The 27,826-nt window shown below is 44.4% G+C and overlaps 1 protein-coding gene across 4 annotated transcripts in view; it reads right to left on the reverse strand.

Annotated features, from left to right (window-relative positions):
* The window catches only part of rapgef2a (Rap guanine nucleotide exchange factor 2a), a 38,309-nt gene extending 15,124 nt beyond the window's left edge, over positions 1-23,185 (reverse strand). For 3 of the 4 annotated variants that reach the window (XM_076295484.1, XM_076295481.1, XM_076295480.1), the window contains exons 1-16: positions 22,535-23,185; positions 10,466-10,536; positions 10,222-10,278; positions 9,403-9,486; positions 9,211-9,286; positions 8,928-9,107; positions 8,714-8,731; positions 5,894-6,019; positions 4,942-5,128; positions 4,040-4,176; positions 3,614-3,772; positions 3,338-3,490; positions 2,853-3,017; positions 2,484-2,591; positions 2,011-2,214; positions 1,481-1,589 (exon numbers count right to left, since the gene is read on the reverse strand). In XM_076295484.1, coding sequence (XP_076151599.1) covers positions 1,481-1,589; positions 2,011-2,214; positions 2,484-2,591; positions 2,853-3,017; positions 3,338-3,490; positions 3,614-3,772; positions 4,040-4,176; positions 4,942-5,128; positions 5,894-6,019; positions 8,714-8,731; positions 8,928-9,107; positions 9,211-9,286; positions 9,403-9,486; positions 10,222-10,278; positions 10,466-10,536; positions 22,535-22,603 — 1,903 coding nt within the window. In that variant the 5' untranslated portion in view covers positions 22,604-23,185. The remainder of the gene's footprint in view (positions 1-1,480; positions 1,590-2,010; positions 2,215-2,483; positions 2,592-2,852; positions 3,018-3,337; positions 3,491-3,613; positions 3,773-4,039; positions 4,177-4,941; positions 5,129-5,893; positions 6,020-8,713; positions 8,732-8,927; positions 9,108-9,210; positions 9,287-9,402; positions 9,487-10,221; positions 10,279-10,465; positions 10,537-22,534) is intronic. The other variant, XM_076295482.1, reaches the window with a different exon arrangement.
* Positions 23,186-27,826: the final 4,641 nt, after the last annotated feature.

Raw genomic sequence — 27,826 nt, forward strand, 5'->3', positions numbered from 1 at the left:
GATTTTCAGCTGATTTTCACCTGGTGATCAGCTGTTTTTTTCTGCCGACTGCCCCCAGCGTGGCATCTGGTGACTGGTCTGCCCTGCTGATGTTACTGGCTGTAACTTCGCTGCCGCTGGCTGGACTCTGTTGATAGTCGGTTGACTACCTGCCGTATCTGAGAGGTGCGCATCTGGTGTTGAAAGTCTGACCCGCACTTGGCCACCGTCCACTGTGAGCTGAGATCTGCTCATAAATGCGGGTTGTTCGCTACACTACAGCTGAACTGAGCTGAGATCTGCTCATAAATGCGGGTTGTTCGCTACACTACAGCTGAACTGAGTGCAGAGATCTGCTCATAAATGCGGGTTGTTCGCTACACTACAGCTGAACTGAGTGCAGAGATCTGCTCATAAATGCGGGTTGTTCGCTACACTACAGCTGAACTGAGCTGAGATCTGCTCATATACGCGGGCTGTTCGCTACACTACAGCTGAACTGTGCTGAACGTATGCTCCACCTGTGCTATTCTCAGCAACGAGGGTCTCCATCACTGCCGGTCAGCGGGGATACTGCGCCGGAGATGCTATGTGTACCGAGGCTCTGGGCGCTTTCCTGGACGCTGGGCTTACCAGGTCAAATGCACTATGGCCTGCCTTGCATGGTGCTCATCCATCGCAACAGCCAACAACACAGCTAGACACTGCCTTCGACCTTGGATGCTCTCTGGACGACATCCATCGAGCTGCTGATAATGCCACATCAACACCCTGGCCCACGATGCTCGATGCCCCGCCACCGCATCTGACAACGCAGCGCATCGACTCTCCGTGACCACGACACAGCGAGAGTGATCGACTGAATAATATTTTAGATACAACCAACTTTTTTGTCTGTCTTGTATGTCTTGGTGTCACAGGTACGCTGGCTATTACGCCGCTCCGTCCGGCATCTTTTGTCTTGTGTGTCAATTATGTGGTTGCTATGGCACCACAAATGGCTGCCTCGGTCTCTATGTGCGCTGTGTTTTGTTTTTGTTTGTTTGTAAACTCAGTATCTTGCTAAACTTACTTATGCTTGTCTGCCTCGTCCTAACATGTTGTCTATTTATTGTGTGTATTGTATCCTATGGATTGTTTGTAAACTCAGTTATGGTTGAATTTCCCCTTGGGGATCAATAAAGTATCTAAGTATCTATCTATCTATCTATCTATCTATCTATCTATCTATCTATCTGGTTGTCTGTCTTGTCCTAACATGTTGTCTATTTATTGTGTTATTGTATTTTATGTATTACTTATTGGATGTCATGCACATTGAGACCAAAGGCAATTCCTTGTATGTGAAAACCTACTTGGCAATAAACCTAATTCTGATTCTGATTAACTTTGTGCATTCACTTGTTGCTGATGCTTGAATGCTACACATAGCGGAATGTGTGTGTAGGTGTGTGTGTGTGTGTGTGTGTAGGTGTGTGTGTAAGGGGGTGACTTAGCACACCTAGTAGGTTGGTCTTGACACTCATTGTGAGCTGCAGCTGGCCTTTGAGGATCTCCATGGCTTTCGACAGCAGCAGGTTCTCAAAACTCTGGCCATTCACCTCCAGAATCTGCAGCAGGAGCAGAGCAGAGCAAAGGAGAGGTCAGCAACATAAGGGGAGATGCTACGGTTACACTTTACTTGACAATATCGTCATAAGAGTGACATGACACTGTCATGAACGTGTCATAAACAAGTCATAAAGGTTCATGACACTTCTGTCATTAAGTGTCATTCGGATTTTGTCATAACAAGTTAGGATTAGGATTAGGGTTAGGGTTAGGGTTAGGGTTTATGTGTCATGACAGTGTCATGTGTTCATGACAGTGTCATGTCACTCTTATGACGATACTGTCAAGTAAAGTGTTTCCGATGCTACTAACAGGTTCCATACACACAGCATGGAGACTCACAGAGAAGACACAACATTAGCCATGCTGCAAAGACAACACTCCCCGACCACAGAGGTCATGTGATCCTCTGACACACACCTGGTCTCCTCGTTTAAGGCCCGCCTCCTCGGCATTGCTGCCCACCTCCACGGCGCTGATGAAGAGGCGCGTCCCTCTCTCGGCTCCGCCCAGCAGGCTGAAGGGCAGGGGGCAGTCGCGCGCTGCGCGGGACACACACACCACGCGGGGCTTGGCCTGAGCCGCACACGCAATGTTCAACAGCCGCAGGTGGCCTGTCATCTTCTGCTCCGAGGACAGAGGGCGAGAGCACAGAGGCATGAAGCGCCAAGAGAACACTTCTACTGAACTGTGTGTGTGTGTGTGTGTGTGTGTGTGTGTGTGTGTGTGTATGTGTGTGTGTGCGTTTCTCTGTGTGTGTGCGTGTGTATGTGTGTGTGTATGCGTGTGTGTGTATGTGTATGCGTGTGTGTGTGTGTGTATGCATGCATGCGTGTGTATGTGTGTATATGTGTGTGTGTGTGTGTGTGTGTGTGTGTGCGCGCGTTCCTCACCTCTCTTTCCAAACAGCTCTGAAACTCTTCCAGGAAGCCGCTCATGGCGTCATCCTCCTCAAAGTCGCTGAAGTGATTATTAACCCACATGAGCACCACGCGGGTGACCTGCAGCACAGACACGCAGAGACAAGTGTCCTTTAGTGTGTGTGTGTGTGTGTGTGTGTGTGCACTGAACAATGTGTACATGTGTGTGCACTGACCAACGTGTACTGTGCACGCGTGAGCCGGTTCTAGTGGGTCTAAAGGCGGCCTGGCCGCACTGCGTGTTTTAGAGGGAGGTGTGTGTACCTTGTTTTAGAGGGAGGTGTGTGTACCTTGTTTTAGAGGGAGGTGTGTGTACCTTGTTTTAGAGGGAGGTGTGTGTACCTTGTCTCGCAGACTGGGCTCTTTAAACCACTCCAGGAGTCTGTGTCCAAGGCTGAGGGGGCGGGGCAGGAAGGTGCGGTAGGTCAACAGGAAGTCCTCGATATAGGTGGGGTCCACCACTGAGTGGTCTTCCACCAGATGCTGCATCAGGCGCTCACACGTGCCCTGGGAGAGGGAGAGGCAGCAGGACAAAGACAAGAGGACGAAGCGGTCATTGTTAGGAAAGTGTTTATTTGCTGGACTGGATTTATGCATTGCATTGTACTGTACTGGCATTTCTTTTGTGTGAAGTTGAATGCTGGGTCCTTGTGAGGATGTGTCCTTAACATAAAGGCAGAGAGAGCCAGAGAACCATGTCATTGTGTTTTTAATACAGAAGTCAACACTGTTGAAGTTGAGCTTGTGTGTGGCGTGCAGGTCATTGCGATGGAGTGCAAGTTAACCATCTGAGAAACACTTCAAACATTTAGGAATTCCCTTTGTACCTTGACGACAATGTGCCCTTTTCGGGTTCCTGTCCGGTCGAGATCGCGGTGTTCCTTGACCATGACGATCTCCCCCTCCTCTTCCACACGTTGCGTGTTCAGCTCAACACGGTTGAGAATGTGGCAGTACTCTTGCTGAGCGATGCACACAAACTAAACACACACAAAAGAGCCGCTAAGAGTTTACACTGAGCTCCAGACACATCATCTGGACAGATGGAGTAGATGTGGAATCACAGGCACAACACACAAACAAAGAGGACGCACGGCACGCACCTGGCAATCGTCCACCTTGGTCTTCATCACTCCCACCATGAGCTCCTTCTCCATGGAGGGAGTCACACCAAAGCTGCTTCCCATGCACAAAGCCTCATTCTGGCCATCAGGGTACAGAATCTCCACTGACCCATTCAGAATAACTGACCACGAGTCCAGCTGTAACATGTATACACAGACACATATTACACACACACATTAAGGCTTTATTCCCTAAATGATCTGCCAATAGACTTGGCTTGGGACAGGCATGCAGTGACCCACACCGTGTCCAACACACACTGTGTCCAACACACACTGTGTCCAAAGCTTATGTCCAAACAGACAGAGGTAGGCGAGAGCTGCGTGTCTCGTGCGAGACGGGGAGGAGGGGGGAGCTGCGTGTCTCGTGTCTCGTGGGAGACGAGGGGGGGGAGAGCTGCTCACCTCTTCTCCATGGTTCAGCACCACCGTGCCCGCGCGCTCCACCACTGCAAACACCATGACGGCACACAGCTCTCTGCGCACCCACACACTCAAGTTGGCAAAGGCTGGCAGCTGCTGCATAAACTCCAGTAATTGCTCTGTAATGCACAAACACACACACACACACACACACAGACACACACACACACACACACACAAACACACAGACACACAGCTGTTAGCATCAGTAAACATCAGTGCAAAACACCTATTTTACATTTTCACTGCAACGGTCACATGCTCACAGACATCATGTGGGGCAGCCGTGGCCTACTGGTTAGCGCTTCGGACTTGTAACCGGAGGGTTGCCGGTTCGAACCCCGACCAGTAGGCACGGCTGAAGTGCCCTTGAGCAAGGCACCTAACCCCTCACTGCTCCCCGAGCGCTGCTGTTGATGCAGGCAGCTCACTGCGCCGGGATTAGTGTGTGCTTCACCTCACTGTGTGAGTGTGTTTCACTAATTCATGGATTGGGATAAATGCAGAGACCAAATTTTCCTCACGGGATCAAAAGAGTATATACTTATACTTGTACTTAGACCAAATTTCCCTCACGGGATCAAAAGAGTATATACTTATACTTCTACTATACTTATCAGCATCATAGCAGCAGTATTTCTAATCATGCATAGACTTCTCTTCTATCCTTAGGACTTTCTGTTGGACTCTTCTTTGCCTTAACAGTCCTACTTCATAAAAACTGGAATTCATAAAGAAAACAAAATGTTCTTTGGGTTGGTTTGCATGTCTGTGTGTGTGTGTGTGTGTGTGGGTGTGTGTGTCTGTGTGTGTGTGTGTGTGTGTGTGTGTGTGTGTGTGTGTGTGTGTGTGTGTGTGTGGGTGCAGTGCAGTGCAGTGCTTACCAATGTCGTCATCTGTGCGATCCATGGGGTCCTTCTCCAGACAGTCCCTCACTACATCTCTGCTCATGAGCGGATCGGCTGAGCGACTGACGTCTTCCTCTTCGTCGTCCTCCTCTTCCTCGTCTGAGTCCACTGCTGTCTCCGGCAGCCCGCTCAGGTCCAACTCTCCACACTCGCTCTCTGTCGACTACACACACACACACACACACACACACAAACACACACACACAGAACCATTGCAATTAATTACCAATTACTTGACAAAGGCATTGAATTGAAGTTGCCTCAAACTCAGTTGAACATTTCACTGAGTGACGTAGTTTATAATTCAATGCATTTGTTACTATTGTAGTGGATTAGCCTTCAGGCTTTCTACAGACCTTCTGCACTATTTATTTATGTGGAGCGTCAAACAAAGGGCTGATGGAAAAAATATTTGTGATTACTTGGCAAAGCTTAGAGCAGCAGCCAGCCAGAGCATAAGCACTGGGACATGGGAGTGAGGTGTGTGTGTGTGTGTGTGTGGGGGGGGGGGTGTTCACACTCTCTCTTACACACACACACACACACACACACACACACACACACACACACACACACACACACACACACACACACACTCACACTCACACACACACACACACACACAGTGCGCTGCAGGGCAGCTTGCTGAGGGCTGCCTGTGCTTGTCGTTGGGACTACTGTGTCACAGGGACACACACGACTGCTGCACATGGGCTCAGAGAATGGACACCGTGTGTCAAGTGTGTGTGTGTGTGTGTGTGTGTGTATACATGAAACATTACAAACAACCCCTCGCTAAAGCTAGGTTTTGATTCTGCTTTCCACATGTGTTCATTGTTTAATTAAATTTGTATTGTTTGCGTATGTACAGAAGAGTTTATCTGGCAGGCTGTGTGTGTGTGTGTGTGTGTTTGTGTGTGTGTGGTACCTGGTAAATGTCTGACAGGCTGCTGCTGCCAGACTCGCTGGTGAAGCTGCATGCTGATTGGCTGGAGCGGGTGAGATGGGGGTGGAGACTCTCGGAGAGGTGGAGCTTAGAGAAATCCACTGCCAGCTGAAGAGACCAAAACACACACCATGAAACATATACACTTACACACACACACACACACACACACACACACACACACACACACACACACACACACACACACACACACACACACACACACACACAGTGCAGCTACACGAAGACACACACACACACACAGTGCAGCTACACAAATATACACACACAGTGCAGCTACACAAATATACACACACAGACACACACACAAATATATATACACACAGACACACACACACACACACGCATATAGTGCAGCCATACATACACCTTTGCATTATGTCTTATAGCTGCGCAAACCAACATCATCTGTTGAACTACAGAGTGCGTGTGTGTGTGTGAGTGGGGGTGTGTGTGTGTGTGAGTGAGAGAGAGACAGAGAGAGAGAGAGAGAGAGAGAGAGAGAGAGAGAGAGAGAGATCACTTGAAGACAGTGTTTTTCCTTTCACCCAACAGCTCCCGATGGATCAAAAGATTAACCCCCCTAATCTCTCCCTGCTAAGCACACAATTACACCACAATGTGCTGGGGGAGGGGTGCAAGGATGTTTAATCAAGAAACCATGAGAAACAATACTACTCAAACACACACACACACACACACACACACACGTGCGCGCACACACACAAACACACACACACACTGCAAGACACACCATGAAACCATCTACTGTACATTTCATCACACCTCTGGAGTCAAATCACAGATTAGAGAGTGCATCAAGCGTTAGGTCTGACTGATACACTAATGACTCATCAGGACATTAGCAAATGAATTTCAGAACAACCTCTGAAAACCACCCACATCTGTAAACACATCTGCACATCCATGCACGCACACAGAGAGAGAGAGATAGAGAGAGAGAGAGAGAGAGAGAGAGAGAGAGAGAGAGAGAGAGAGAGAGAGAGAGAGAGAGAGAGAGAGAGAGAGAGAGAGAGAGAGAGAGAGAGAGACAAACACCTTCTGCTTCATCTACAATCCGCAGGTTTAGATGTCCCTCTGACAGATTATGAAAATGGATGCTAGTCGTGTGTTTAAAGCACTGGCCTACTTCTACTGGCCTGAATACCCAGCCATACACACAGTCCCACACAATGTCAGCCGTCTCTAATCTAATGATATAGCGGAGACCGATGCCAGTGGTCACTAACTCTGATAAACACCACTGTTCAACCGCATGCCAGTGGTCACTAACCCCCGATAAACACCACTGTTCCGCATGTAGATAATGAAGCATTAAGTCTGCAAATTAAAAACTAATACAAATATCTCAAGTCATGTAGAGGCAGGCAATGTTGACAACACAACAACACACCAACACACAGGAGTGGAGAGAACAAATGAAACTACCTCACCGGTTAAAGCCCTGCAGCCTTTTCAAAAGGATGTGGCTAAAGTAGAGACACTTGCTACTGAAAAAACACCCTCAAATACCACATCTCAGACTTTTATGTCACTGTTAGTCAAATAGGACTGCGCCTTGCCTCTATTGAAATAGTCTAATACTAAAATACTCGCGTGTGATGTAGCATAGGCAGCTAAAGCGGACTGCATAAAGACACAAAACACGCTTAAAGTAAGTGCACACACGTCAGTGTTGGCTAGGACTGCTGTGTTTACACATATGAGAGCGTAGATGCCGATGTTTAAAAGTGTTTCTAAGATAATCTCTATGTGTTGGAGTAAGTGGGTATAAATATACTCACAGGCATTTTTGTCTGGTTCCTGTCTCCATAGGTGCTTGAGATAACTAACGGCTTCATAATGTTGAACAGATCAGGGTCCTCTCTAAACTAAACCATTATCATTCTCTCCCTCTCCCTCCCACACACTCTTTCAAAAAACACGGGCACACACACTTTCTCTCACACACACTATCAGCCAAAGCCGATCTCTTATGCCCCAGGCATGTGGCCTCCCATCCATCTCCACACGAACAAAACTCACACAGACAGGGTCGGCTCTTTTCAACAGACACACACACACACACACACACACACACACACACACACACACACACTGCGGGTGGGATTACAGAGCGGCTGGTGGGGGTGGTGGGGTTGGGAGGGGTGCTGTTGCTAGGGGCTGGGGTTGACGCCCACTGTCCTACAAACCCATCTCCGGCACGACCCCACACTGACTGATTAGTGAACAATTAGATCCCTCCCCTGCCACCATCCCCCCGCCCCGCCCCATGGCCATCACCACCCCAACGGCTCCACACACTCAAATGATGCTCAAAGGAAAGACCTGACCAGCAGTGTCCCGGCTAGAGAGAGAGAGAGACAGGGAGAGAGAGAAAATCAGAGCAAGAGAGAGGAAAAAAAGAGAGTGTCTGTGTCTGTGTGTGTGTGTGTGTGTGTGTGTGTGTGTGTGTGTGTGTGTGTGTGTGTGTGTGTGTGTGTGTGTGTGTGTGTGTGTGTGTGGGAGGGAGCGAGAGACAGACAGTCAGAGACAGAGAACAATAGATGAAATGAGGTGGCAATTACCCCATAACTCCCAATCTACTAGTATGCATGTATAGACACCCAGAGAGGAGCAGGAAAACAGATCCAATCCCAAAACAGAGCTGTTTTCAGGCCAGACGTCAGCTCCACTGCTCTATTCAACTAAAGGGTTCATTAAAGGCCAGCGGCCCGCAGAGCTCAACTCAGCAGATGGGTGTATGGGTGTGTGACTCACCTGTTGTTTGGGGCTCTCCTGCAAGCACAAGGAAAAGAACAGCGTTGCACCATTACTCCCGCATCACAGAGACGTTTTGAAGCCACTGACCGCTTAGAGTACGGTTGCCTTACTGGCTTACAGGAGTGTGTGTATTTTATGGTTGTGTGTGTTGTATGATTTAGTGTGTGTGTGTGTGTGTTTTGCAGTTCAGTTCAAAGACAACAGGACTTACTGAGTGGTAGGTGGGGGGTAGGGGGGGCTTGCTGCTGCTGAGGGGGTAGTCATCGTGCTCCACGGTGTCGATAATGGTCTCTCGTTCCCCACTCTGGTTGATTTTACGGAACCTGCGGCGGGACTGCCGGTGAGACGCCTGGCGCTGGAAGTACACTTCACTCTCGTCCACGTAGTCCACCTGGGACAGGACACGAGGACAACATTCAGGAAAGCTGTCTCTAAGAGCATATCTCTCTCTCTCTCTCTCTCTCTCTCTCTCTCTCTCATCTGCCCATACTTACCACCAGCATCTCAGATGGTTCCAGAACGATGCACTCACAGCCTCTCCTTGCACTGCCCGCAGAGCGCTTCCCGAAGCTGGAGGTGTGTTGTGTGCAGTGTGGGGGGGTAGAGGGTTAGAGAATGCCATCTTAAAACACAGCAGCGCACACACACGCATACATGGGCACATATGGAATAACACACACACACACCTGCTGCGTGGAAGAAACATGGATTCTTTGATGAAGACCGATCCAGACAGCAAAATGTACCAGCAGCTCCCAATGTCATCAGGACTGGAGGAAACAAACAGAGAGAGAGAGAGAGAGAGAGAGAGAGAGAGGAGAGAAGAGAGAAGAGAGAGACAGAAGAGAGAAGAGAGAAAAGAGAGAAGAGAGAGAAAGAGAGAGAAGAGAGGAAAGAGAGAAAAGAGAAAGATAGGGAAGAGAGCAAACACACAGTCATGTGTATACTTTCCCTTTCCCAGTTCTACACACACACACACACACACACACACACACACACACACAATAATGCTGACCCTGTTTAAGTAGCAAGTGACTAGAAGAAGGCAGGGCTTGTTTCTGGGTCAGTGTAAACTTGGGCATCGTTTTTATGTTTCATCCATCAAACTCTCACAGATGGGATTTATGCAAAGACACTTTCAACGGATTATGTCCAAGCGGAGAGGAAAGCTCTTCTCCCTCCCTCTCCCCGCGCTGCGCTGCGCTGCTCCAGCTGAGGGGGTGTGGGAGTGGGCCTGGGCCACAGCTGGGGCCGACAGCAAGTGTGTGTGCAGTGCCGTTGTGTGTGAACAAGTGCGTGTCTGTATTTGCCAATTCTGTCTACGAGTGAAGCGTGACTGTTTCAACTCTATAGTCTAATTCAGCTACATGCACCAACGACTATTAGGGCAGAGTCGCATGAATAGATCTCAAAACATCAGCTTAGTGTAATGACTTTGGATCAGCTAAAGTCATGACTGGATCATTTCAGTGGGCTTTGTGATGTGTGTGTAAAATGTCACTTACTAGTAGAGAACTTCATTGGCCTCATGCTGCTCATATCGGACTGTTTCACACATTAACCTGGGAGAGACAGAGAGAAACGTCACTGAGCATGCACACGTTTGGATGGATGTGAAAGTTGGAGAGAGAGTCTGTGTGTTTGTGTGTGTGTGTGTGTGTGTGTGTCTGTGTGGGGTGTGTGTGTGTGTGTGTGTGTGTGTGTGTGTGTGTGGTGTGTGTGCGTGTGTGAGAGAGAGAGTTCTGTTACCTGAGCTGGTGTTCTCTCAGGTTGGACAGTGCTTCCATCCCATGCAGATATGAGTACACAATCTGGAGATCCTACACACAGAGACAGAGTTGCACACATGAAGCCTCCAGTGCTAAATCTCTGTGTGTGTGTGTGTGTGTGTGTCGTTTATAGCAGTGGCCCAACTGGTGGTGTGACTAGTGTGTTTCCTTATTTTGACCACTAGGTGGACATAGTTGCCTCATGGAATGAGCCCAGAATGACACTGCCAAAACTATGGGTAGGATGACATCACCACCACCTGTGTTAACACCTGAGACACACACAGACACACAGACACACACACACACACACACACACACACACACACACACACACACAACAAAGGCACCTGTGTGAGCTCATGGACACCTCTGTGCCTCAGATATGCATATTGCGCAATCCTCGCAGTCAATGTTTAACACTGAGAAAATGGACAGGATGTACCACTCTCCGCTCTCCACTCATGTCTGCTCTTCGTCCTTCACCGCATCCCCCTCTCTCTCTCTCTCTCATCCCTCACTCTGCAGTCAACAGTTGTAGAAAGGGTGTACACGATTACAGATTTCAGATGGGTACGCCGCTTGACAATCAGCCCTTTGTACAGTGGAGTTTTGTTATATGTTTATACTTATATTTACCATTTCTGCTGTAAGTGCATGTTGTGTGTGATGTCTGTATGCTACTGAGACCTTGAATTTCCCAATCAATAAAGTATCTATCTATCTATCTATCTATCTATCTTTGGTAAACGACACAAGAGTGCAGCCCATTCCAGTGCCTGCTCAGTGCTATGTGGCCGTGTTGCTGCTGCTGCTGCTGCTGCGGTGTGTCTGTGCCACCCTAACAGGACATTCCATTCTTCCCCTCCACGCCACGCTACTGCCCTGGGAACACTGGGTGCTGTTTTGCCGACAGTTAGCGCATTTCCCTGCGGATGCTAACTTCACTGACAGCGCCTTCAACTGTCACTCAGCCCACGTTCAAATCCACCAATCCAGAGGGAGAGTGCTGTGAGAGTTGCGGGGCCCTGTGATTGGTGGGTTTCAGTGGTAGCAGTCCTGTTTATTCTTATACTGTGGCATTTCCTCCCCAGAGTTCAGGCCACAGACACACACGCGCTCCCACACACGCTCGCCGGCTCTCACCCACAAACCCCCTCAGCATTCCTCACATTCCTGCTCTTGGGTAACTCTGGACAGGAGTCACCACTGCGGGCAGTGACTGATGCCTTCCAGAGGCCCGGGCTCAGGGTGAGAGGTTAAGGGCTAGAGATGAGAGCCAAGGCGCTAAACATACACACAAACACACCCCCGATACTAAAGAAGCCAAAATGGAATGTCACCTATGGGCAGGAAGGGCCAAATAAAGCGAGTGAAGGGACAGGCCCAGTGCTGTTTGTGCTCTCTGTGCTCTCCGCATTTGTTTGTCTTTGGAGAGACACTCTGTGTGAGAGTGTGTGTATTCGCTTGAGAGAGAGGGATTCTGTAAATGATGAATCTGTGTCAACACTGAAGGATACAGAATACAAATTCCAATAATTTATTTTAAGGGTGTGTGTGTGTGTGTGTGTGTGTGTGTGTGTGTGTGTGTGTGTGTGTGTGGTGTGTGTGTGTGTACATATGTAACTGTAATGCTCTGTGTGGTCAAGGTTGGCCTGGGTCTTGCCCGTCAACATTTAATACAAAACACGATTGAAATGGCCAGCTCACTCTTCAACAGTTTTTGGTTACCACAACGCTAATTTTACTCAAAAAACAGCAAATAATGGCAATGGCATTTTATGAATTCTTTATTTTCACAAAGATTAGTGCATTTTTTATTCCTTCAATGTTCACAGGTGTTATTTTAAAGCCATCTTAAGTGGGATTCTACAGCTTTTAATGTATGTCCGACTAATGCATGTGATATCTTGAAGTTGATTTAGATGGCACTACAGATGAGAAATAAAGACAGCTGCTGATTCCACTAACTGTCCAGGCTCTGTCCAGGCCCATCACTATGGAGTTTTATTAGCTACCAAGAAAAGAATATAATAAGAAGAACAGTTTTGCCACAACTGTGTAGGTAAATAAAGGCCATCCCCAAAACTAGAACGCTAGATTGCTTTTATACAGTACAACCGAAAAGTTTTCAGACCCTTTCAAGTTTTCCACCTTTTGTTTCAGACTCATTTTAAAATGGATTCAATTATTTTGTTCTCATCCACACAGTACTCCAACAAAAACAGGTGTTTGGAGTTTTATGTAAATTTATAAACAAATAAGACTGAAATATTCAATTTACATTGTATTCAGACCCTTTGTTATGACGCTTGTAATTGAGCTCTGGTGCATCCTACTTCTATCAATGGTCCTTGAGATGCTTCTACAACTTGATTGGAGTCCACCTGTACCTAAATTAATTCACTGGACATTATTAAGAGAGGCACACATCTCTGTATATAAGGTCTCACAGTTGATGGTGTATGTCAGAGTGAAAACCAAGCCACGAGGTTGAAAGAATTGTCCATAGACCTGTGAGACAGGGTTGTGTGAAAACACAGATCTGGGGAAGGACACAAGAACATTTCTGCAGCATTGGAAGAGCCCAAGAGCAGGGTAGCCTCCATCATTCTCAAATGGAAAAGTTTGGAACAACCAACAGTCTTCCTAGATCTGGCCGCTCGACCAAACTGAGTAATCCGGGACAAAGGTCCTTGCTCAGACAGGTAACCAAGGACCCAATGGTCACTATGAATGAGATCCAGAGTTCCTTTGAGAAGATGACAGAAGCGTAAAGAAGGATAACAAAATGTGGAAAACTTGAAAGGGTCTGATCACTTCCCAGTTGCACTGTAAGTGTCAAACTTTGATGTGTTGCTGGTGTTTAAAGTCACAAACACAAATTCATTAGGGTCAGCCTGTGTCAACTCAACCAGGGGTTCCCTCCACATGTACCTATTTACTTATTTATGTATGGTGGAAGAAATCCCAAATATTAGTGGAATGGGGGAAGAAATTCCAAATATGAGTGAAATGGGGGAATTCTCTATTTAGTCACAGCCACTGTTATAGGGGCCATTTACAGCGGTTGCCTAAATGATGTGGCAAATTGAAAGGTTTATGAGGCTGCTTGAAAATGATGTGCACCGATCATTTTGCTTGGTGTACATGGTTGTTCTCATTTAGTACATTTCATTGGAATTTGTGTAAAATACAGCCCCTCAAAAATGGAAATAGGTACATTGTGACAGATCTTGATTTTTTTTCCCTCTGATATTTGAATCCGCTGTTCAAAATGTACCTTCAACAAATATTTTTCTTCCTCATCGAAATCACACTTTGTGGGCATCCATACAGTTTCAAGACCACAAACTAATTCATCTGTTAGAAACTGGTCTATAAGTATTGCGCCAGAAAGACGGTCAGAAAGATTGACAAATTTAGCACATTTCAAACTTAGTATAGGCTATTTGCTGCCATCTCAGTAATCATATATGAACTAAACTACAGTCTTGACTGACTGATCAGTGACTGTCCAGCCACTGTTTTGAGCTGGGTTTTATACTGTGCCAATTGAATTAGCTTGCCCCCATAAATTAATCAAAATGTTTTGTCAGTTGATCAACATTCAATGTTATCCACATGGGACATTGAGCAGATTTCTAAAAATCGAAATATGCAGATTTGAAAATAGTGGGAAAATATGGTGGAAAAACACATTCAACAAGTAGTTTTGGTTGTCTGGTGTTTTCACTCTTGCGACCTCCTGGTCTGCTGATCCACTAGCATCTCTGTGGCTCACTGAACTGGAAGGCTCAGAGTGAACACATTCCAAAGCATTACTTGGTGACTTAAAAGCCAACCCTCACATGCCAGTAGGCATGTCTGAATTAGTCAAGTATGGCAGATCACATAAGCTATTGCAACATGTCAGCGCATATTGAAAATTCTGGCTGTGGAAATTAAGGTTAGCAGCATGTATTATCACAAATAATCAACCGCTTTGTAGTTTTGTGCGGCTAAGGCTGCTGAATGAATTATATGAATGAAGCAATCAGTAAAAACAAAACATCCCTTAGTTAATTATTAAGAGTGCTTTTTTAAAGATAAGCCCACGGGTGGAAAAACATTTTTTTTAGATGGGAAGAGTAGCTGGCCTTATCTATTATCTATCTATTTATGCGGAAAAGGATCAATAGATAGATAACAGATAAAGTTAGATGTAGTTTGTAAATTTGACAAAAACATTTGGGTACATTTTTCTCCACTCTTGGCTAGTCTTTCCCCAGATGGTTGTTGGGTGTGGCCCTAAAAGTTAAGAAGCCATGCCCATCGTTAAAAAAAAATCTTCTTAAATCACTTGCCAAATCTGTCAGACAGGTGAGACTAAATAATTAGCATATACTTCAAAGCCACTGCAAAGTTATAGGTTAAGTTCGCAATTTATTCCAATTCAATACATTTTTCCCAAGTTCAGTCATCGGCACCTCACATTCCACGAGCTATCCATTCAGTGTGTGCTCACTCTAAAACAATCTGCAGTTCATACACAGTCCTGGCTCTACATGCCAGAAACAAACTCAGTGGTTTAGACTGAGCCATAAACAATTTCAGTCAATCAACACACTGCTTCAAGAGCACAGAGCAGAGGCATGAAATCAGATTAGCTGCTCAAATCAAATAATAATCAATAAACTTTCATCAAAATTATGGACATTCTTAAAACAGGCCAAAAGATTACACACAAAAAATAAAGAAAGCATAGCCGATAAACATTAGTGACTCCGAAAAAAAACGGTTATTTTGGTTTGGATGGTTCCAGAACTTGAAAAAGAGCTGAACAATTCATTGCTACCAAACCATCAAATCACCTCCACTGGCCTATACCATAAGACTTCAAGCACCAACCACTCTCATTTTACAAGGATTTTGCCATTCAACAATGTTTTCTTGTTCTTAGGTAAGAACAGAATCTACGAAAACTCAAGAGCACTTTTACACATATTTGAGAACTGACTTGTTTGTGCAAAATAAATGGTTATTGCATTTTCAGGTGTAACATATACCGGTAATATAATTTGAATGACTATATATATATATATATATATATATATATATATGCCGATTTGTATTCAAAAATATCATAAATTATTAAATATATATATATATATATATATATATATATATATATATATATATATATATATATATATATATATATATATATATTTAATCATTTATGATATTTTTTAATACAAATATTATAATTATTGTTTTTTAAAAAATCCACTATTTTTAAAGCATTAAGGTATTTTTAAATAAATAAACACAACAAATAACACTTTAACTTTTTATACTAGCTACTACATATAATGACTAAGCGCTTTCAGACATACGTGTAAGACCGGAGGTTCTGCCGATGTTAAACGTTAGTTAGTATTTCCTCCGGACATTATGTAAATGTGCTGTGTCTGAACGAGAAGTAGAACATGCGGTTAAAATCACACCTAGTGAGAGGGCGTGTTGGTGACGTTTCTTTCGTGCGTCCATGTGGTTAGATCTGACTTAAATGCCAGTGTTATGATGGAGTGGCATAGTGCTGTCCAGAAAATCTCCGACCTGGAAAGATGCAGACATCACGGAGCTACTGTCCATGAGGGCATACAACATTTTGATAGAACACATGAAGGGAATGGCACGTTGTAGCCTACAACTGCATGGCAAGGCCAAACGAATTCAAAAGACTGAATCATCATAAGCAGAAGGCGCTGAAAAGGCAGTAGCCTACAGCGACGTCGTTGACGACAATAACAGGAGTATTTAATAAATTGTTAGCCAACACGGTTTTCTGTTCATTGATAGCCTTAGGCAGAATTAAGCTACAGAAAAGAATACAGGATTGTTTTTCTCTCCCGGCAGTAAAGACAGTAGATTCGTGTTTAAAATCTAAATGAAAACTAAAGGTAGGCTATAGGCTATGCATATATCCAGAGGAGGCTGGTGATCTGTCAAGAATGATGAAGATCGTAAGATACAGATGGTTTTATTGTTGCCGTCATTATTACCACAAACACGAATTGACAACGAAACCATGGCGATCGTTGGTTATATCTTGCCTGCTTATTAGGCCATGCACAGCCCTGTCAGAACTCCGTGTAGCATGCATAGCCTACTGGCAGTTTTCATAGACCATCACCAACTAGTTCGGACTTTGGATATATCGTTGGATTGTGAAAAGCCCAATTTCGAATAACTACAGTACAACAGATGAGGTAGGATGCATCTTTTGCAATTAGAATTTCGTGTTGGTGAGACCTGTTGCCTATCAGTAGACATGTCATCTCGAGTTCCACGACAGCTTAGCTAGTGCCACCGAAATATGACACTGAAATCCTTTCACTATTGGAGTCGCTCAGATAGAAACAGCTGTAACGTGGTTAGGACACTTTTGCTGTGGAGTGGAGACGCCATAAGTTAGGTGTGGTTTTGACAATCAGAAAAGCAATATACTGAAATAGTTTAATGATGTAAAGTCAAGTGGTCTGGTGTGTGTGCGCGCAGTTTTTATTGATGAGTCGGAGTGGCAAGGGCATTATAAAACTTCTCGCTCTTAGGCCTACTCATACACCGCGCTGAAATGGCGTAGCTGTCTAAATTCAAATCAAATCATATGCTAGGGGAGAAATAAACCATGAAAAAACTTCACTGTTATGTTAGTATTTTGTTTGTTGCTTAAAAACGTTGTATGATGGCCTTGAAGTCTTGAGTTAGCCTACTGAATTGGCTGGTAGCCTACCATAAAGTGTGTGAATGCTCTCTCTCTCTCCAACGCAAACCAGATTCTGGTACATAACGTTGAAAACAGATAAATGTGTTTATTCGAAGCACACATACAAATACTGTATGTGCGCACTTACGTGACTATCCTACTTCAAGTATTAGCCTACGCACAATAGATTTCTCTTCTTTAGCCTATAATGCATAGGCTACATTTTTTAAACAGAAAGCAGCTGTGACCGGCAGCGGCCGCATATATTCTGCGTCATATTTCGCAGCTTGTGAACTCTACAAGCCCCCACCCCTCACTCGACAACCACACGGAGATTCTGTAATGTGCGTGTATGTCGTTCACACATACGTCCGTATAAGGTCAGTATTAGGTCCGCAGGTTAGCATCATATCTGAATCATCCGAAGGGTAGGACCTCCGTTTGACAAACCTCCGCATGTACTCCGGAGGTTATATCTGAAAGCGCTTACTCATTTACTGTTCAATTCCTGCATTCTTGCCTTTGCCTCTTGCCTTTTTCACTTCAAAGCATGCCCTTTTATGGGGATTGACAGGGCATTACCTATGCTAATTAAGAACAATTGGCACGCCCTGTCAACTTAAGAAGAAATGGGATTCAGCATGATAAGAACTAAACTGTGAACGATTCTGAGGTTTAAGAACACCTTCATGAATCTGCTTAAGAGTTTTCATAGGACCTTCTTAAGAACACAGTTAAGAAAATTCTTCGGAAGATATTGGTGAATGAGGCCTATATATTGTCTATATATATTTTTTTAAATAACAGGATCAATTGACGTTAGTGTAAAAATGAACAAATGTTGGTGCATCACATCTTCTGCAACTCAGCGGATTAGCCTGCGTGACATTAGGAAAATGATGACAGGGACCGAGACTCAAAGTGCTGAATGTGAGAGAAGCCAGTGGCTAAGTTTGTGGCTGCGCGTGGGGTTTCAGGGAAGTTCTTGCATGTGACTACTTTTCTATCTAGCTGGTGGCAGCTGGGTGCAACAGATTCCAGTGACCAGAGAAACTGCTTTTGAAAGTTGAAAGTTTTGCATTGGTGGGACTATTCATGGGTTTTATGTGGATCTCTTCCAGCATGTCTTCATATTTTTTTGAACAACCCACATTCAGTTTGAAAACCAAGCAGCACCTCCACCATGGTGTGTGACTGAGAGTGCATGCTGCTGTCGGAGTAAGTTTAGCAGATGGGCAAGTGGGCCATCTGAACTTTGGCCCTGAATTTTACACATTCACACTTCTCTTCACATGTGGCACACAAACACGCACACATGCACACGCACACACACACTCTCTCACACACACACACACACACACACACACACACACACTCTCCCTCTCTCACACACGCACACACTCACACACACACAGTGGAGCTGTAAAACATTGAATGGGGGTCTAGTATACAGTAACCAGGCCACCCGTGCAGACAAGCCATCAATATTTGCCTGTGGGTGATCCATATCTCGCCATCTGATCTGACTACACATCCGTGTCAGGCAACATCTATTACTGTTACTATCAAATGTGTCCACACCTTTTTAACCAACAGGGCTAGCCTCATGGTGCACTTCACAGTTGAAACATATCTGGGATGGAAAAAGTCTTCAAGTGCACAACAGTGCAAACCCATGATCAATAGCCAATATGTTGTGTACAGACAGGCTGGTAGCTGCTTGGTGTTGTATGCTTGTTTTCCATCAACAATGAGGGACAGAGTCCTGTGTTTACAAGGACAGGTCAACTCCATAGACACCCACTTGCCTGGAAGGTCACCACTGGCCTTCTGTTCTGTGTCACTCACTCACCATACCATTTCTTCATGGCTTTGCCACTGCAGACCATATTGACCAAAAATGAAAGGCTGACAGATTGCATTGTTTGAGATGGATATATAGGCTACTAGTGTAACGGATGCCAGCTAGCTTAGCTGTGCTTGTGGAACGTTGGTAAACCTCACTCTCCGACGCCTCAAGAGTGCTGCTGGCATGCGAGCCAGTAGCCTGGGCTATTGGCTCAATTGTTAGCACGCTCGCCTCCCGATCCGAGGTGCTGCTGTTCGCGGGGTCGAGTCCGGGCGTGTGCAGGGCTGAATCGCGCAGGTTCAACACAACGCAGGTTACACTAGCAAACATCCGTTCTTGCCTTTGAAAGCCGACAACTACCAGGAGCCTCTATGGCCTAGAAGATGAATGACTACAGCAATGCAGAATATTCTTTGCCTCGTGGATCATGAGTTATATTTCACACAACAGTGGGCTTATTAACTAATACTTTCAGACATATTACACATAAAGTCACTTTGCACAAAAGCATCTGCCAAATACCATAACCATATACTTTTCAGAGCTATTTTACACCATATGTGTAGCCTGGGTTTTCCCATGCTGCCTTACGCGCGTGATTTTATTCACGCTGCTAGGCAGCCTGGATTCTATGGACTTTGGTTCCTTCGTTGAGGTGAAAACAATCACAGAATTGAGGGAGGGCAGCAAGACGATGACGACACACCGAAGCCGTTATGAGCTATGTACAGACTCATTTGACAGACATTCATAGCGCCCAATAAACTGCTCTGGGCATTCGTAAACCACGTTTCAAATACGAGAAAATGAATGTCTAGTTCCCAGACCCCATCTCAATGAGATGAGGTTTGACGTTGGCCAGGCTACCATATGTGTGAACACCAGGTGTGAACGCCGCTAGTCTTGCTCAAAGTGAAAAGGGATCTGTGCCCTTGCAGCTTTTGCTGAGGAACAGAAAGGCCACACCAAGACTCTGCCACCTGCTACTTTCTGACTCACAACTGAAGTGCAAAGTATAGATGCACAATGACAGTGGAGGGGATGGGGGGTGGGGGGGGGGGGGGGGACTGCAGTCACACACAGGCTTCAGTGAGAGGCTGCCGAGAGGGCTGGGGCCAGCCGGCTGGGTCTGATCGCTGGGGGAGATCACTCATGATCCTAGGGTCAGAGAATGAGAACTCTCAGGGCTGGTTCCTCTTTAGCAATCAACCAGAGGCCAGTATGGAAATCTTCTCCTCTGGGTGTAGACTTACTCAGTGTGTGTCCGCGTGAGAGAGAGAGAGAGGAAGAAAGACCAATATAGAAAACAGGAAAAAACATGGGGACAGTGAAAATGCAAGTCAAAGTTAAAAAAAAGGGGAAAGAGAGAGTGGAAGAATGAGGCCGCGGGACAGAGGGAGCGGAAGAGGAGTAAAAAAAGACACAAGACTGCAGCTACACGCTAAATTAAGAAGTGAGTCACATTAACAGCAGCAGTTGAGACGCGGAGGCTGCGACACGAGCTGACTACAAACACCTTAGATCATCTCCAAATAATGTGCCAGCTCTCCTACCAAACAGACAGACGAGTCATACCAAAACACAAGCTCGGCCCTGTGCTTGGGCAGGAACAGAAACCGTGTGTGGCACTTCCCCAGTCGGCTACACACTTTCAAGTCCTCATACAGTTTGACCAGAAACCACTTTTAACACACTTTCTCACGGGCCCCGAGCTGGCCACAGAACCCCCCCCCTCAGCCCATGGCTGCCTGTGGTATTGGGGGGAGACTCTGGTCTGGTCTGTCTGCTTCAGCAGTTCATTTCTAAATGCTCTCCTCTACATGCCTCATCCTGCAATCAGTGAGGGGGCAGATAACTGTTGGTGCAAACTGTTGGCCTTGCGACACACTGATTTAGAAATAGAAACGAATGGAACCAGGCCGATAAAGTAAACCTGTGCATATGACGCCACAGTGGATTCTGGTCTAATGCATTGTGCTGACCGCAGCTCCTCCATATCTCCAGGACATCTCCTTCCCTTGCTCTTTCCTGTTGCTCCCAGAGATGGCCACGCCAGGGCAGGAGTCTGACGGAAATCCTCCAAACTGGCCAGTGCACAGAAATACACAGTACAATACAAAACCCTCTCTCCCTCTGTCACACACACACACACACACACACACACACACACACACACACACACACACACACACACACAAAGCTGTTCTGAGCCTTTGTGCGGGTTTCCGTTCTCACTGAACTGCACTCATTACCTCTGCAGTCACAAACAACATAACATCCTGCCAGCCATGTCTGTGTAACACAGAGCGAGATTATGGAGATAATGTGATGGAGAAATCACCACAGTGTGATTCTGTGAAATCCAAAACAATCCACCTTTCTCTCACTCCATCCTTTCTCTCACTCCATCCTCCTCTCATACCCACACACAGCTCCCATTTCACACTAGCAGCAATCGCCCCGCTGTACACTTATTGAATAACACAGTTGTCTTTCCAACTCTGAGTAGCCTGGTGGTGATGTTATTGGAATCAAACAGAGTTGTGGGCATGTTATTTGATTCCTTGGGATGCTTATGGTGCAATATGTCCACTCTAAAATACTGCAGGGTATACCATGATGATACAAGCTGTCTGAATACCACAGAACAGCAGTAATAAATAACTCATCATATATCTGTGTGTACTGTTATACTTATACTCTGTTGGTCAAGGTACCCATGTGTCCCTTTTCTTAGTCTGGCTCTTCTCGCCTATACTAAGCCAGACAGCCCACAAATAAGGGAAATGTAGTTCCACATCCCAACAACACTACCTCTAATGACAATAAAATGTGATCATTGAGCAATAGATGAGTTTTTTCTGTGTAGGCTATGTGATACTCATCGAACACTCTCTTCTCCCTAGTCCAGACACAGCACAGAATACTCTCTGAAACTGGTGAGGATGTGGAATTGCACAAAATTCGCCTGCCCAGAGGTCCGGCCGGCGACATAATGGGTTAGCCATAGCCTACACACTAAATCCTCTGAGCAATAATGGCATGGAGCCGAGGGGACTGACTTGCTTGTCCAACTCTGAGCAGTTTCAAGCTGATCGCAGAACAGCGATACCGTATGAGTCCGTTATATTAACTGTGGAGGTCATCACGGTTACTAATTGGCAACATGCCACAAACGAATATGCAACATTGTTTCTTTCCGACCACCAGATATACCATCCTCATAATCTAGCACGAAATTAGACCATACAGGCTACGTGTTAGCACAGTAGCAAAAGGGTTGTATATTAATTCCATAATGTTACAAATGGGCTACCATTATCGAACATTTCCACATTCAACTATAAGAAATTAAAGACAGTAGCCTAAGTATTATTTGCAGACTTACTCAGTGGATAGGCGGGGTAATGTAAAATAAATAAATAAGTAAAGAGAAGTTGATTCCTTACCTGTTGCGTCCTCTCCGCCGGGATTTTTATTACTGCATGACGAAAACTATTGTCTACAAAAGATGCCATGATAGATTATCACTTAGATCAAGGACGCGGCCGCCTTCAGAAAGGAAAACGTCTCTTGCGACGTTACTCTGTCTTTTAAAGTTCCCCACACTTTCATTTGCGAACTCAAATTCCCGACAGATTTCCAGGCCACTCTCGCGACCACGGTCTGGATTGACTCCCACTTTTCCGCGACAGAAGAAATGCCAAGCGGTCGGTAAGTCTATTCTCCGTCGAAAGTTTACACAGTTCGATCAGCAATCACACGATACACTTGAATTAAGACAGAACTCTTCGGTGATCAAATGAAACAAATGCCAGCTGCTCGGCAAATTTCTTGTTGTAGCTGCTCTGCCTTGTTAGCGGGCTAACAGGCTAGTACTCCCATCGTCCTACAGTGTTGTAAATCCAAGCTGCTGAGGTATTGGAAATAAAATCCACGGTGTGACGGCAATCCATTGGCGTACATAACTTGCATTTCAGCCTGAACAAGGCTAACTCATAACAGTTGTGTACAGGTTAAGACTGGCGACCGCCTCTAGACGTGGTTCGTCACAGAACTGTCCGATAACTTAGTTTAGAAATCCACACCAGCTACCCCCTTTTGAGCGTCCATGGTGACTAACGGGAGGGGCGAGGTGATTCATGAAACGGAAAGAGAGGGAGGAGAGCTACTGAAATAACAAAAGCCAAACTATGAGCCAAGTGATTGGTCCTCTGTCTCCCCCTTTTGGTGACCCAAGGTGGGTGTGAAAAAGACAATCAAACGTGTGCGTAATGCTAGAAATATCAGATGAGTTCATTTATTCTCTATTTATATAAATGTTTGAGACAAGCTTGATGTCCCTCTCCATTTAATTGTAAGCAGAAATGATGCCAAATCCCCCACTTTCTTAAATGTGTTAAATAAGACATTTTTTCTTTGCAAAACTGCTCAAGCTCTGTCAGGTTGGAAGTGGATCGAGTGTGAACAGCCCTTTTCAAGTCTAGCCTCAGATTTTCTATTGGATTGAGGTCTGAGCTTTGACTCGGCCACTCCAGAACATTTAACTTTGCTGTCTTTAAACCATTTCTGTGTAGTTTTCACTATATGTTTTGGCTCATTGTATTGTTGTTAAGTAAATCTTTCATAGTCATAGTCATAGTCAAGTTTATTTATATAGCACAATTTAAAACAACCTGTGGTTGACCAAAGTGCTCAAAAAAATAAAAACAGATAAATAAATAGATAATATAAGACAAAATGAATCAAGACACACAAAAAAAGCACAACAGGAAAATAAAACTAAAATAATACATATATAAATATGCAATAATTACATTCCACAATTCATTTAAAAGCCATTAATAGCGTATGTTCTTTTAACTTGGCTTTAAAAGCACCAATAGTTGGTGTAAATCTAATGTGAAAAGGGAGGTTGTTCCACAACTGTTCCACAAGCCCAGCTACTGAAAAGTCACCTTTATTTTTTAGATGACTCTGAGGTACTGAGAGCAGTAGTTTATCTGATGACCTCAGAGTTCCGGGAGGGCAGTGAAAGCAAGCTCACTTAGGTATTGGGGAGCTTGTCCATTTAAAGCTTTAAAGACAAAAAGAAGAATTTTGTAATCTACTCTAAATTTCACTGGTAACCATTGCAGAGATTTCAAAAGTGGAGAAATATGTTGTGTCTTTCTAGACTTGGTGAGCAGCCATCTGAAGTCGGGTTAGAGTGGACTGAGTGACACCAAAATAAAGGGAGTTACAGTAGTCCAGGCGGGATGAAATAAAGGCAGGAATCAATATCTCAAAGTCTTTGAAAGGAAACATAGTTTTGGTTTTACTTAAGATTCTAAGGTGGTAAAAAGATGACTTGACAACAGCATTAATCTGTTTCTCAAATTTAAAATCAGGGTCAAGGTTTTACATATCTGGCAAAAGACCCTAGTTCACTAATTGCATTATTTGCAGCTTCATGTGAACCAAAAAATAGAATTTCTGTTTTGGATTCATTCAGTTTTAAAAAATTGGTCGACATCCATTGTTTAATCTCTTTTAGGCAATCAAGCAATGGGTTTAGAGCACCAGAGGAACCACATTTAAATGGGAGATACAGTTGTGTATCATCCGCATAGCAATGATAGGATATACCGTGCTTTTTCATAATTTGACTGAGTGGCAACATGTACAGTGAGAATAAAATACAACTAAGCACTGATCCCTGTGGAACACCATAAGATAAGGGGGCAGATGAAGATGAAGTATCATTGAAAGAAACTGAAAAGGTTCTTCCCTCTAAGAAGGAACCAAACCATTTCAGTGCAGTACCTGAAATTCCAACCCAGTGCTCAAGGCGCTCTAAAAGAATGCAGTGATCTACAGTGCCAAAGGCGGCGCTAAGATCTAGCAGCATAAGTAATGTACAGTTCTTTGCATCCACAGATAGTAACAAGTCGTTAGTGACTTTAATTAAAGCAGATTCTGTGCTGTGTTTAGGTCGGAATCCAGACTGGAAGATGTCTAACATCTCATTCTCTGATAGAAAGGATTGGAGTTGTTGAAAGACAACCTTTTCTAGGATTTTAGAAAGAAAAGGCAATTTTGAGATGGGTCTATAATTGTTTAAGTCAGTGTCATCAAGCTCTGGCTTTTTAAGCAGGGGTTGCACTATTGCATGTTTAAAATGAGTTGGTACTTGGCCAGAAGTGATTAATTGATAATAGAGAGGATGGAGGGACCCACACTCTCAAATGCCTCTTTCACCACCCTTGGTGGAATACAGTTGAGTGGATAAGAGAAGGGTTTTAGATTAAATACAACTTGTTTCAGGTGTGACAAGGAAATGGGTACAAAGCTAAGTAAGGAGGCCGTGAGCACTGATGGAGTTTCTAGATATACATGTGCATCAAACGTAGATACTTGGTCACGTATATTAGACATTTTGTTAACAAAGAAATCAAAGAAAATTACCACAGTTCAAAGAAGGAGCAGTATTTGCAGTTTCCGTGGGACTGATTAAGGATTTTAAAGTGCTGAAAAGAACCTTAGGCTGGTGACTATGTTTAGCTATAAGATCAGCAAAATATTTCTCTCTAGCAGATTTAACAGCCTTCTAAAACACAGTTAGGGAGTGTTTAAAACAGTCATAAGATATTTGCAGCTTATCTTTCTTCCATTTTCTCTTAGCCCTTCTACAAGCTCTTCTGAGCATTCTGGTGGTGTCATTAAACCAAGGTTGTGGTTTGGCTCTAGGTCTAATGCATTTAAGCGGGGCTAAAGAATCAAGAATCAACTGACAGGAGGTGTTGAAAACATTTACAAGCCAATCTGGGCTGGGATCATTTAGAGGGTTCTCAAGAATGATGGTAGAAGGGGCAGACTTGAAAACACTAGCAACATTGTTTACCGTCATGTTGTTAATAACACGTGAATAACGTGGTGGAGGACGGCTTTTCTTAATAAGACCTGGGATATTCACGTGAAAGACAATTGGCATATGATCAAAACAATCAGGTAGAGAAAATGTTCAGATCATTAAGTCAAAACCATACGATAGAACCAGGTCAAGTGTGTGCCCACGTATGTGAGTTGGACCGGAGACTGACTGGATCAAATCAAAAGCTTCAATTAAATTATTGAAGGCCTAACACCATAGGTTTATCAGGACAACACACATGTATATTAAAATCTCCCACAATTAGAACCCTTTCCCAGTTTGGCATAATCATACCAAGGAAGACAGAAAAGTCTTGGATGAAACTGGTGCTTGGTCTTGGAGGTCGGTAAATCACTGCGCAAAGCAGTGGGACGTCGATGTCAATTTTTCGATGTCTTTCTCCCAAGTCATAGTTTTCTTGCAGACTGAATCAGATTGTCCCTCAGGATTTCCATATTTTGCTGAATTCATTTTACCTTCACCTTTACAAGCCTTGCAGGGCCTGCTGTCAAGAAGTATACCCACCCACAGCATGATGCTATACCACCACCAGGCTTCAATATTTGGTGTCTGCCAAACATGGCATCTAGTCTGATAGCCAAAAAGCTAATTTGTGGTCTCATCAGACCAAAGAAATTCTTCCATTTGACCTTGGAGTCTCCCACGTGTCTTTGGGTGAAATTTAGTCAAGATTGAATAAAAGCTTTGCCACTCACCCATAGAGCTTTGACTGCAGTTTCTCCCATCTCAGCTGCTGAAGCTTTTAACTTCTTCAGAGTTGTCATAGGTGCCTTGGTGGCCTCCCCCACCATTATTCTTCAACGGTCACTCGGTTTGTGGTGGCGGCCTGCTCTAGGCAGATTTGCACATTTGCCATCCTTACATTCCTTAATGATGAATTTCACTGAACTCCAGGGAACTTTGACATTAAAGAAGGAATTTTCGTAAATTATTATTTTTTAAAAAGGCCAAATTCAATTTTTAAAGATTCCATTTCTAAAAGCAATAAAAGTGGAAATATCCAAGGGGGGTGAATACTTTTTATAGGCACTATATATGGAATGTTGTGATATTTAGCTTTAGATATATAATGTCATATGAGAGACAGAGATGGCAAAAGTACTCACTTCTCGTACTCAAGTAGAAGTACAAATATTTGTGTTAAAATACTCTGGTAAAAGTAGAAGTACTGATTTAACTTCTTTACTGAATTAAAAGTAACAAAGTACAGGCTTGGACATTTACTTAAAGTATAAAAGTAAAAGTAGTCTTGTGAATGACAACCATTTTACTGTATATGAAACGGTAGCCTACCTGGATCACACAAGTGTTACTAGAGTGCAAGAGTGCCAGTCTCTCCAGTTTTAAATCTTCCCATAACCTGTTGGGCCATTTCTAGGCTTTCCCCCCAACATTGCACTGCCTATGCTACTTAAGAGGGCAGTGTGTTCTTTTGACCTACCATCAAATGCTGGACATCTTTAGAAAGATAAGATCCTGTAGTTTCTTAGGAGCACTGGCACGGAGTTACAGAGCCTAGAATATTGTTTTCTCTTTCTGCCGGATAACAAGCATCTCTGAACTGTGCACATTTCAGCCCTCTAGGTCACTTGATATGATTTTAGAAACACACCTGAGTCTTAGCACCAGGTCTTGCAAAGCTGTGTGCAAAAGTAGATCAATATAGAATGAAAAATGAGTACTTTAGACCATTATTTGCCAAGGTATGCTCATGCATTTTGTAATGCCCTATGGAAACTCCCCATAGGACTTTTTGTTACCCAAAATGCATACTGACAATAAAAGTATGCATTTCTGAGGTTTCTTG

This window comes from Alosa pseudoharengus, unplaced genomic scaffold (assembly GCF_046254945.1).
Source record: "Alosa pseudoharengus isolate Yale_2024_CS ecotype anadromous, Long Island Sound unplaced genomic scaffold, YU_APseudo_1.1 YU_APseudo_1.1_scf_2, whole genome shotgun sequence".
Lineage (NCBI taxonomy): Eukaryota > Metazoa > Chordata > Actinopteri > Clupeiformes > Clupeidae > Alosa > Alosa pseudoharengus.